The sequence below is a fragment of the Taurulus bubalis genome (assembly GCF_910589615.1).
Source record: "Taurulus bubalis genome assembly, chromosome: 10".
Classification (NCBI taxonomy): Eukaryota; Metazoa; Chordata; class Actinopteri; order Perciformes; family Cottidae; genus Taurulus; species Taurulus bubalis.
In genome coordinates this window covers 4,695,314-4,708,681 of record NC_136598.1, presented here as the reverse complement: position 1 = coordinate 4,708,681, position 13,368 = coordinate 4,695,314, and the positions used below count along the sequence as shown (strand labels likewise).

The 13,368-nt window shown below is 42.4% G+C and overlaps 1 protein-coding gene across 1 annotated transcript; it reads left to right on the top strand.

The window, feature by feature from the left end:
* Window positions 1-9,298: 9,298 nt before the first annotated feature.
* On the top strand, window positions 9,299-9,961 carry c15h3orf80 (chromosome 15 C3orf80 homolog; the record flags this gene model as incomplete). Its single annotated transcript, XM_079225178.1, has 1 exon — window positions 9,299-9,961. The coding sequence occupies one exon, from the start codon at window positions 9,299-9,301 to the stop codon at window positions 9,959-9,961; it is 663 nt and encodes a 220-aa protein (XP_079081304.1).
* Between the last annotated feature and the right edge of the window lie 3,407 nt (window positions 9,962-13,368).

The window sequence follows — 13,368 nt, the reverse complement described above, 5'->3', positions numbered from 1 at the left end:
TTGTCACTTTGGGTGCAGCATCTCTTCTTCAGCGAAACAAAACACATACTATACGTTTAACCAAAAGAAAACAGCCGCGTAGATGTGAATGCATTGTTTCCTCTCACAGACACTGTGCATGTGTGCAAGCAAGTGGCAAACAAACAAAAAACACCGATCTTCACATCATGTTGTTTCAACTTTGCGCTGCTCACAGCAGGCGTCGCAGCTTTGGGGATCAGCGGTGCTGCGCAGTTACAGCGCAGTGCATGAACGCGCGTCAACGGACGTAACACGTGGGCGGAGCTGCAGCATCCCGCCCTCAGCACGGGCTTTGTAAAGTCCTGATGGGGATTTTACCACTTTCCTCAGATATCAGAGCTACCAAGAATGAAACGGGAGGTCGAAGTAGATAAGGGGATGTTCACTGTTACCATACAAGACTGGAATCAGCGGAAAGTCTCGCCATGTTGTTTGATAACTGAGAATAGTGAAACCAATTCATATTTTAGACCACGTATAATCACTTTTTCTTTTCTTTTTGCATTAGACCTACTTCATACACTCAAAGGTTTATTATTAAAGCAATTACATTCCAGTTACAGCGAACAAAAGGAAGAGAGTTGGACAATACGTTATTTTGTCATCCCAGCATTCAAAATAAGATATCTGCAGTCATCTGAGACATATTTGTAAGTTGCACATGTTCTCCCACACATCGAGCAGCCAGTCCACAATGCAACTAGGTCACTTTGAGCGGGAAAACATGCACGTCAGATTACCAAGATGCATTACTCAGAAGCCACCAGCAGATGGCAGGTCACACAACAAAACGAGTACAGCTCAGCAGGAAAACCAGGCCTCGCCAAAAATATCCTTGCTCTGGTGGACAAATTCAAACTAGTTTCACATGGCCTATTTGACACAAGCACTGAACAGGATGTTGACACAGTACAAAGTTAAATTGAAAGGAATCAAGGTGTCCATCTGTGACATAAGCTCACTTGTCCATTAGGGAAAGCTAGAAAGGTAGAGAGCTCTCTGTGAGTGATCTCTCTGAGATGTCCAGTGGGAGGAATGAGTGAAGGCTCAAGCGCTTTCATTTGATCTTCCACTATTGATCTTTTCCTCTTCCCATCTCTTCATTCGCCAGTCCGACTTTGGATGGATATGTATTGCAGCAGGGAGGGGGAGAGAGAGCTAGAGATGCCACAGACGAACTGGGACATTATCCAGGTCTTGTATCTAACGTTACGTTACGTTCAATTAGAGATCAGGAGAGCTCCTCAGACAGGACCACATCAGACTCAGTGGCGAGACGAAACCCCCAATACCTCAGGAAATTAGAGGAGATAAGCGATAGGAGTGTGTGGGGGCGGGGGGGAGGAAAGGACGGGGAAGGTCACAAGGAGAAGATGGGATGAGAGGAGAGCAAGTCACAAGATTAGCTCAGAAAAGAAGGGAAGGAGTCATTCTAATAACTTCAAGTAATACATTTTCAGAGCTGATGGAGGCTTAAGACTTAAAAACTTGGACTTGAGTCGCAAAAGAGGAGGTCTTGGGATTGTCGTCATTGAGACTTGACTCCCTTAAGAGGAGACTCAACCTGAGACAAAAAGCTGAGAAGACTATCCTCAATAACCAATCATGTTTAACCGGACTATGACTAATGCAACACTATTCGCTCTGTGAGGCTGTACTAAGGCACTAAAGTAAACTCATCCTAGTTTAGATTTGTTGGCCAGCACTACAAACTAGAGAAGAATCACATGATTTTCTTTAGTTTTGCAGCTATTTGGTCATGAACTAAAGTATTGGACAAATTGGAAATTTGACCTAAGGATACAGTAAAAGTTAAGGAATCACCTAAGTTACTATTCATATTGAGGGGAACTTGGATGTCTGGAATACATTCAATGACAAACCATCAAGTAACTGGAGACATTTTACTTAAAACCACAATGATTGTCATGTGATTAGGCATTTGATTTCATCCCCTGGGAACCATGATGATTTGATGTCAATCCATCCAGTAGAAGATGAGATATTTCATCGGATCAGTGACAACTATGACCTTATAGTGGCGCAAGAGGAAAGATCAGAGGATGACCAAAGTCACGAGGATGCATCCTCTGGGGATCATGCTCACCTGTACAAAGTGAAATTGTGATTCAGACCTTTCAGTTAACATCAACAACATCGACAATCAACATTGTCCTCTGAACAGCCATGCTGCGGGAAATGTGTTGTACATTTCACTCACATAGAGATGCTATGGTTCACTACTTGCAACTAGACGTTCATTGCATTGTTTTAACATAAAGTGTAGTTGGGATTTTGGCTAATGTGCTATTGTAAGATACATGCTATGCATTGATAGACTGGAAAAACACTTTGACTTGAGACTTGGCTCAAGACTTCCCTGGAAATTATATATACTGTATAGGATATCTCCATTGTAACCTTAAAAAGCTAAGCAGTACATTTTAAAAACATGTAGAAGGAAAGGTCTTTATCAAAAGAAACAACTGACATAATCGTTCCCTCCGCTGTGGCTCAGTTAAAACAGTCGTTCATTGTGTACGTGTGTGTTATGACAGGGCTTTTTTTTTTTACAGATCGACCAACCTGTTTGGAAACGATGATGTCACACACCCTGGAGGTTTAATATGAGCCCTCATTGTGCAGACTCATTATCCATCACATAGACACACACTCAAAAATAACACACAGCCACACACATATAAGGACGCTCAGTCAGGCAGGAAGAAAACCCATAACCTCTGTGCTCAAACATTCCCTTTATAACATGCATGTATTCCCACACGCATACGTACAAAAGGTGTCCTCTTACTCTGGAGATGAGGAACTCCTTGTCCTTTCAATTTCAATGGACCATTTTGCGATCTGGGCAGAGGTATCACTGGAAAGATCCAGAGTAACAAAAGAGCCGTGGCTGCTGCAACCCTGCAGAAAAAAAGCTGCAGATAGGTGAACAGGGACAAAGAGCAACACCTTTGCATAGAGAAAATGGAAGCGAGGCTCTGGAGGTTGCCCAGCCAGAGGCAACCTCATTCATTCACGTACAACAGCATAATGTATAATGCATGGGCCTACGAGTTGGCAGTTCGCTAAAATTCTTTCCTGTGCAATCAATATGGATAAACTCTCTATATGGAAGCACAAAAGCACAGCAGTGCTGTTGTACTCGGAAACAGGGTTTTGAATCCACAAGGGAAGAATGTTTCTTAAAGTGTAATTTGATTTTATGGCAGACAATGCTTGGACTTGGATTCAAACGCTAATGACTTGGGACTAAACTTTCCCCTAAGCCCCTTTCCCTTTGATCTCATTTTCATTAACCAAAGACTATATTTGTTTGTTCTTTATTTAATTTTTTTACATGTAATTGTTTTTCAGCAGTCACCTCGGTTTGCGGTTTCTTTCCGCTTGGGTTGAGATGGTTTATGAGTCCTTTGGGTATTTTTTTTCACCTCACCCACATAGTTTGCACTTCTTTTGTTCTCTATTTTCACTGTGCTTTGATTTAGATGAGAAAATAAACCTAAGCCACCCTCTAAGCTGTTTGATGATACCTTTTATTTCAACTGTTGAACTTTCTTTTGAATATACAGTCAAAGTCTAGGCAGTGTGATGAATAAAATTACGTGCAATCAAAGAACAACAAAGTAAAGCAACTCTGCGTTTCACACAAAACCAAAAATGTTCATCTCCTGGTGGCGCTACAGGAAACGGGGTTCATTAAAGCCAGTAGGATGTATCCTCTAGGAATCACAAATGTCTGTAAAAAATTTCATGACAATCCCTCTGACAGTTGAATATTCCAACTGTTCGGAGCGAACATGGAGTTGAAGAAGTGAAGCCTTATGTGTAAAGATTGTGATATTTGCTCTTTGTGGAAAAACAGAGTCAGTCCCAAAAACATCTGTATCATGTGTGAATTGTGTATTTTCTTCGATGTTAGGAACATCTGTCCTTGATGTTGTATGTGTTTAACACCTACACAGTCTTATGGTCCGGGGACTCAGTTCATTGTTCCCCCTCTCACCAGAGGGGATTGGCTTTAATTGTTGTGCATTTTCACATATTAAAAGATTTCCTGTCTCTGGACATGAAAATAACTCGATGGAGGAAAGAAACTGAGAAATGGAGACCATAATTTAGGCAATCAGGGGAATACAAAATGAATGTAGTGTCTGCAGGGTCTCTGAGGAACTTGGATGTTCATTTTCTGAGTTGACTACCCCTCTCCCTTTCTTCTCTCACATTAGTTTACACCATCTCTTCCACAAATCCTCCACGTATTGCTCTATTACACACAGCGTTTCTGTAAATTGCATGTTGCATCATGGCCTTTTTCTCTTTGTATTTTTCCCTCTTTGTTGATTCCTTATTTCAGAGCCCTACGGGAACTCTGTGCATTCAGTGGCCACAGAAGGACGAGTCCTGGGATGTAATGTGGGAGTTGAATATAAGGGACACGACTGGAGGCCATAGTCTAGTTTGCCTCTGAGACGCAGACAGCCCCGCCCCCTCCCTAGAGTGACTCAGCACAGTAGTGCGGAGGCAGGGGGTCAAAAATCCCCTGCCTCCGCCTACACTCAAAGCATGTGGGAATGGGAAAACTTTATCCTATATTTAACCTCCAGGTGTCTGACTGGTTTGTGTATGTGAGTGTTGGTCTCAGTAACTGAGTCATCAGCAGCTGGGTGTCGGTAGACGGCTTATCTTATAGGGGAAAATGAGGTTGCCATTTTTCTTGGGGGTTAGTTGGGGGCTTTTAGCAGTCGAGGAAAAGCTGTGTGTGTGTTCCCTCTAATGCTTCACACTCACCTCTCTCTGATGAGAATGTTCCCCATTAAAGCTGTCAGTGCTTTTTAGAGTGTGTGTACATTAGATTTGTCTGAAATCCAAAGAGGGAAGAGAATAAAAAACGGCCACTGTAATTGTGTGCACACATTGTGAATCTTCACCCTGTTAGCAACATCATATCACAAAGTTTAACAGAAAAACAGCTCCCCTCCTTATGAAAGGCAAAGCCTCTTACCAAAATGCAATTTCTTACGCAGAGAGTAAAAGATTACGATCTCGGGTCGGTTATGTCTGTGGCAGTGTGAAATGGCAGCATTCCCAAAAGGTAAAGAGACGGTGGTTGATATACAGTATATCTATCCATCTTTCCTGGCAACATGAAGTTCCCATTTGAAAAGAAAGCGGCGATGCTGAGTCAAATCACTTAGTGCTATCATCCATCAAACCTGTCTAAACGATAGCAGCGTATTACGGCCTGTAAGGCAGTTATATCCAGTTATTCACTATAAAGTCAAAAAGACCAGCTCAGCACAAATCTCCCAACTCATCAGATTTATTAAGAGCATTGAGAGCGATTCCCCTGTGACAGAAAGGGGATTTTACCCCTCTCTCTCTTTTCTGTTCAGGATTTTTGGCCTCATAGAGCAGGTTTTCTTCTCAAAGGAAGTCAGGATTCTGATTCCTCTCCAAGGCAAAAATGGCATGCTGGGAGAACAAGCCACATAAAGGTAAGAGGCAAACACTTTCTTTCAAACATTGTTGCTAGATGTGACCACATCCACGCTTGCTCAGTTGAGTTCTGAGGGAAAGCACAAAGTTTACACCACGCAGTAAGTAAATTAAGTCTGTCCCGTGACATCACATGTCCTCCCTTCTCGCTTCCATTTGCACTCTTAAATGCATATCGTCCTGTCAAAAAAATTACAAAAACATCGACACAAACAAACTAAAACATAAATATAGTTTCCCCATACTCTCAACAAACACGCAATCTGGTACACTTGAAGACCTCTGAGCCAGCAGAGCGATAAGATTAGAGGAAGTACGTGGGTGTGAAATAGTTGTGGTTTGGGACTTTCTGAATTCACATAATCTACACTGACTGCAGGCCCTGCTTTTTATTAGAGTTCAAGCTGATGGGAAGACACAGGCCCTGATGACACCCACACAAGTTCCTGTGATTCTGGGCTTGGAGCTGAACAGATACAGTATTTACACAAACACACACATTGAACAAGCCAAAACATGTGCGTTAATCCCCCATAGTGTGCAAATTCAGACGTAACGATGCTGACACGTACTTTCACAACAGAGCAGATGTGTGTGTGACACAGCTCTGCTACTATACACTGCATCCCATCATGCAAGGATCTGATTGCTTCCTTAAATACAGCCAGTAAAGACGCTACAGAGGCTGAAGGGCAGTAACCCTGAGGTTGTAACTTCTGCTCTCAAACAAACCCAGAACCCTCAGTGGGTTCATTAACAAAGACCAGGGCTTGACAAGGCTCTCTTTGTTTCATAATTAATGCAAACGCGATAACCGTGACATTGACAGTTGGGCGGTCCGTACATCAACGTCTCTGACACGTGAAAATGAACGCTGCCATTCATCAATGCACCGGGCTAATGGAATCCATACAACTGAATTATTAAGCACAACACAGGAGACCTTTGTAGCAGATTAATGGACGCATACAGCACAGCACATTTATCAGCATGTTCATTTTTTCACCATACAAGAGGTTGCTACTTCAAATATTTTTTCACAGTTAATGCAACAGAAGCAAAGGTGCCCTTTGTGTTGCTGGTGTGAACAGATTTGTTGTGTGTTGCGATGCGTTTCATCTCCAATCCTCTTTATCATCTACATCGGTCTACCTGCATCTCGGTTTCTGCCTCCTCTCTGCATCGAGCATTCACAGGTCTCAATACTCCCCCTTTATACTATGCACATTGAGAGAGAAAAATAATATAGTTAGATTAGATATTCTTTTATTAGTCCCGCAGTGGGGAGATTTGCAGGATTATAACAGCCAACAGGTAATAAGAGACATAGTAAAAAATCAAAACAAGAAATATAAATAATAAACTGTAAAAATAGAGTAAAAAATCTACATTACTGAATTATATGTAGAGGCTATTATGAACAGTTAAACATAGGTATAGTTGGTCTCCAAATAGTGTGATGTGTTTGCTGAAAGCTGCTCCTAGATGGATGGAGAACCAAAAAATGGGGGGGGGATAAAATGAGAATTTATTCAATCAATCTTACTCACACAAGAACAGCACTTTGTGGAGGGTTCCAGGGAACGACGGAAACTAGAGTTGGAAAGGAAAAATAGTCAGAAAGAGAGAGAAGACAAAGAAGAGAGCAACATGATGGGAATAGAAAATTGACTGAATATCATAAACTTAAATTTTGCTACAGTTCTTTGTAGTGTTATTATATTTACTGAATTGCTTACATGGTTATATTTGGATGTGATTCAAAAGCCAAATGGACTCAAGCTTTCATTCTATACTGTGGAACATTTTTCCACATTCCAGGAACCGTAGAGAGTCAAAGCTGTAAACCAAAATAGCAGTTGTTCCCTATACATGTCAATATGATCTCGTTATTGCTCAGCAGAATAGCAGAAGTGCTGGGAAAGCCCTGGAAATAAAGGAACGGAAGAGGGTTTCTCCCTGAGCCGCTGTCCGCAGGCTATCGATTGTGTATTTGTTTATCTGGTTAGAAAAGGACCCTGAGATCATGTTTCCCTAATCGAGGAAGATTACAGAAAGAAATACGATGCTGTATAAATTAGGTTGCATGATTTTACCCTTCTACTGAATTTCACGTCATAATGCTCCAGTAATTAGATTTGGTGTATTGTGCATTAGGCCTCGTTAAAGAAAGAAAGGAATACAGACCGACTATTAGTGACAAAGAGGAACATGAAGACAGGAGGGGTGAAATGTTCCTGTAATTTAAAAGGGTCCCCGACATGATTTACACCATGAGGACTTGACAACAGACTGTTGAGGCCATAGCTCATCACTAAGATATAATTTACATATAATAAGCTAAAGTCTTCATTGATCTGCCTTTATATCATAAATCCTATTCACTCAGGATCCTTTTAGATCCAATAAGGAGGCTTTGAACGTGACCTTGGTCTCTCCATATAACACTGGAGAAAAGTAGTTCACTGTTTTGTTGCAATACAACAAATGATGCAGACTGGTTTAATTAATCTGTTAATTTCCCCATACAGTTTACTGAGTCATCGTTGTTGGCTGTTATCCAAAGAAACATCTTTAGTGTAAATTAACACATTGGGCGTTTAAACTGGAGATGTTGTTTTATGGGTACGTTCTTCAATACTAAGACACATGGTCCTCTGGGGGGATTCTGAGCTAATGTGAATCCAGACACTCTTCTAATGGGGGGCCATTACAACCCACAAGAAGCATCCATTTTTTATGAGGGGGGTAGATCGGTTGGCGCCGCATCAGGAGCAGTCCCCCTTACTGGTTACATCTGGCTCTGTGTCCAAGATTCAGAAAAGGTTAAAAGCAAGGTTCAGTCTTTTGGGGGCGATGGATCATGAAGTATACAAACGTGCAGGGAGTTGATTTAAATGAGTGTACATATATGACTTAGTTACAAAAATCATTCCTAAATAATATGAGGTAGTGTTACAGATTTAACGACCACCCAGTACATACTATAGTTAAGTGTATAGCTCCACCTCATCAACTGCAACAGGAAAATGCTGCTAGGTACACATACAAATTAGGGTATAGTCTAATCTAATATTTTAAAAAGTAACTCTCTCTGGGACTTTTTTCCTGCATTATGAGTACTTATGCTTATACTTTTAGTTAGAAATATTTTTTTAGGACGTGCAGGGTGTTCGCTTGAAATAAAGTATTTCTATATTGCAGTATTGTGGCTTTCATTTGTGTAAAGGATCTCTAAAGTGCAAGACATACGGATTCCTCGCCCATCTGTAGGTCTGTGTCTCCTACATGTACAGGATTCCCTAAATCATGGGGCGAACAATGCATTTAATGAGAGAGATGGTTGTTAATAAGAAATAGTTGGGGTCGCGAGTCAGCAGAGACAGTCCAGGGAAGGTTGAATGTGACCATGTCAAATGATGGGGACCATATATGTGGGATGCACTGATATGCGGACTTCTGGGCTGATGACTATAATGCCTTCACATAATAATGATGTAAGATTATTCATGATTCCTCATAACTACTCCCTTCTCATCACTGATGTGGCTCCACTCCTGTTGCCCACACCCCAGCAGACAGGTCATCCTCAGCGAGGGGGCACCTGCTGTCCCGCTGCAGAGATGATCAGAGCACAGCTGCAAATAAAGGCAGACCTGTAGCACCTGGACTCTTAACCTCGCGACATCGTACACGCACGCACGCACGCACGCACGCGCGACGCGACACGCGCTTTCCATCCCGGGGAGATCCAGACATGATGTCCCGTCTGCCGGGCAGCGGCAGGACAACGTGCGGGACCACTGGCACCTTTTTGTCGGCTTGTCTGGTCTCCGCGTGTCAAGCCCTTCGGAACTGCGGGGAGGTCCAGTGCAGCGATGGCCACCAGTGCTGCCCGCCCATCGTCACCGGGAACGGCAGCGCCAGCTCCGCGGTGCGCTGCTGCAAGCTCCCCATCCACATCTTCTTCGATAACGTCGGCTGGTTCACGCGGAAGCTGTCGGGCATCCTGATCCTGTTGCTGCTTTTCGCCATGGGCTACTTTATTCAGCGGATCATCTGCCCGCGGCCCCGCCGTCACCCGCACCACGAGCGCAGCGAGGAGCCCTCCTCCCTCTTTCACGGGCACGCGTCGGTGTCCCAGGACTCCCTTCTGGACCGGTACCCCGAATACAGCCTCGGAAACTTCGCCTCTCCGAACCTGCCAGCATACGATGAGGTCAAAAATTTGCCCACGTATGAGGAAAGCATGCAGGAGATGCACAGAGACCGGTCCGATGATAACTTGCTGTCGGAAAACGAGAGGGGTGGTGAGGGCAGGGTCAGAGCGGCCGGACCGAGAGCCGGAGACCAGAGGCGGGATGTCCTGCAGGGATCGGGACCGCAGCACAGCCCGAGGACATCCCGGAACTCTGTCTGAGCCACAGACACAATGTGGCTTTCTTATTTGAATAGAATCAGGGTAATTATCTTGCAGAGATATCAACTGAAGTGCAATTATAATCCTGAATGTTAAGAATAAAGGAGGAGGCTGAGAAAATGCACGTGTTTTGTAAGATTATAGCGGATTACTCGCTTTTTGTATGCAAATGACCGCTTGGGTTAAGTAAAGGAGATTATGAAGAAAGCGAAGGCGGCTGGAATTGACGCTCTTTGTGATATGGACAGCTAATTTGGCTCCGGTACAATCGCATGAAGTTTTACTTAAGCACCTCAATTTAAAGTGGCACCGTGAGACAGTTTTTCTTCTGTCAAATTTTGTCCTTTCTTAGTCTTAATGCTAAGTATTCTGCTGGACCTGAAAGACCTGCCTTTCTTTTATTTATTCCTTACTGCATTTGCATCCGAAAGGAAGACTATATATATATATATATATATATATATATATATATATATATATATATATATATATATATATATATATATATATATATATATGTATGTTCTTCTCAGTAACCTGCAATGTGGGCTGACAAGAGGGAGGGAAGGGATGAATATCAATTAGAATACTTTCTGCAGCACACATTTGTTTTTTATCTTCCAGCTTTAGGGCCAGTTAATTTGACGTCTTATCAGTATGAAAGCAGTATTTTTCCTAACTGACTCACACACATAGACACACATCAGTGGGGGCTGACAGATGAGCATTTTATCAGCGACCTGAGCCATGGCTGATATGCCTACTGCAAAAGCTGTAGCCACAAGAGAAATGATATTTAAAAAAATGCTGGGATCCTGGGAGCCTTGCTGCCCGAAGCTACATCAGTGACTCCCAGGTTCTGAATTCAGTAAAGCAGAGGTAGATATTACAGCTGGCATACTGATATGGCTTAAACTGCCCAGATACAAAGTTGGGATTTGATGAGAACATGTCAGACAACATCACAACTGCTGTGACAGCAGACGGTAGCAAAGACAAAGGGACATCCAACAGGAAACAAGGGTGGGACAAAGGCAGTTATTTCTGGAAGTGGTCTGAGAATAGAAGTCTACTTGTATATTTACCTTGTGTGTGTAGCCGCGCCCTGTTCATTTGCATTTCTGATTATTGAGAGAAGAAGTGTCTTTTTGCTGCTGGAAATTGAAAACCAAGCTGACACACACACACACACACACACACACACACACACACACACACACACACCGTATTACAGGCCTAATGGCCTGTTTACCTGGATTAAGCTAAAGTTGTATTTCCCATGAACTGTCCATTAAAATGCCTCATTATGTTACCATACTGAAAAAGCACATTTGTCATTGTCCCTTTACTTCAACATTAACTGGGTGTGTGGTAAACAGCCACGCTGGCCTTATCCTCTCTCCAGAACAGACTTGAAGGAATGTTAGCACATCATTAGGAACAGGCGAAAAGAGAAGAAAGGTAAATTACAAGAACAATTTTGTCATCAAATAACATGACAATCATTTTCATAGTCAAATATGTTCTCCGTTGGTTCCCAGAGCCCAAGATGATATTTTCAAATGCTCATAGTGATATTTAGTTTACCATCATAAGAGGCTCGTAAAAACTTGCAAAAATCCACATTTAGGAGGCTGGAAGAAGTGATTTCAAAACAGAATGAGGCTTAAAAAAGGATGAATGAGAATCAATCAATTCTCAATCTTAGTCAATGAACAAAATATTTGCCATTTGCAATTATTTACCTGTCCTGCATGAGAAAGTATGAGTATATAAACTGTGCAGCTTTATTTAGCTATCCTGTCTTCAATGGTTTTCCACCAGGTGTAAAGCACCCAGTGACCTTCACCTTATTAAAGTAACTATCTACCATCAGAAAGATCAATGAATACCGTTACTCCAGGCATTGGATCAAAGGCCTGTTGTAAAACTTCAATCTTGTGCAGGTTTAGCTAAAAAGAAATATGGAAGATATTGTTGTTAAAGCATCCGTATCTGCAAACATAGACTTTACAATTAGAGACCTTGAGCTCCTTGAATGCTCCCGCCGTTAAAAGTCTGAGTGTGATTGTGGTGGCTTGTGTAATCCAATACTGCCAGACCATGATGGTAGAGCCAACAGTGAACACTGATGGCTTTCCTTTCCAGAGGGATATTTGTGGGTGGCTCTAGTTTGCTCTTAAAAGCATTGAATGCATGCTCAAAACCCACTGATGGGGAGATGAGGTGGAGTATGTGACCCCAAGAAGCCATTTAGATAGTGCTACTCAAACCATAAGAGGTGTGAATGTTGAGCTCCACGTTGTCCTTCACAGTCCTTGCAGTTCATTGTAAACAAGCTCATATATCTAAGCTGTGTGGTATTGGGGGCAGAGGGCATATGTCTCCAACAGTTCCCAGCATGAAACATTAATCAGGTAAAGCACAGCGTGACATCCCCTGGCAGGGGAGGAGAGGACAGCGATACAGTGGCTTTTCTTTTCCTGAAAATCCACATTACTAATCCAAACATATAGTATTTGTGCACAAGCAGATACAGCGACACAAGGACAGATACACACTACACTCATAAGCGACATCCGAATGTGCGTCAATGATCCAGTTGTTTTATGGCTCACTGACCAGAGAACGGATCAACTGTAAAAGGTCAAATCAATGAGCATTATCCTCCTCATAAATTTTCCATTATATCTGGGAAGTGTATTTTTAGGGCAGCTACATTGTCAATCTAACATGAGAACTTGCAAGTCATTGAATAAAAGTACAGTATGCATCTGGTATTTTGTGCAGAGTAGTTTCAAAAATATGTTTATTCTTCAGTAGATACCACTGAGAGCCAAAAGTGTCTGGGAGGGGGGGGATGTATTGTATATATACAACACAGGTTAAGTAAATACATTTTTTTTTTTATCCTAGGCACATTACTAAGATCAGGTACAGTATGCAATGTATACAGAATACTACATTACTCATTTATATGTTTCAGTGCGTGGCCTCTCTCAGTGGTAATGCATGTGAAACCCGAATCCTCGCTGTTAAGTCTTTTCATAGATTAATGTGTTTGGTGTAGCCAACTGTTTTTTTACACAGTGAGTAGAGGCTGAAAAGAAAGTGGATGCAGGGAGTACAATATGAGTGAAACGGTGAGTCAGAAAGAGACTTAGGCAAGAAGCAGCTAGAACATCTCCCATTGTATCTGATGTTTCATCTGGGGCCACTCAGTTTCTGGGATTGTGACCATCAATTAGAACCGTTTCTGTCCATATCATCGTGATATAGTTGAGCTTTTTTTTTTTTTGGGTGAGCCCTGAGACAGATCTTCTCTCTCATTCGTCCCACCTGGGTCCCTCAACGAGATGGATAGGCTATAATGGTCCACTGATGTACTGGCCCTCAGCCAGCCAGGG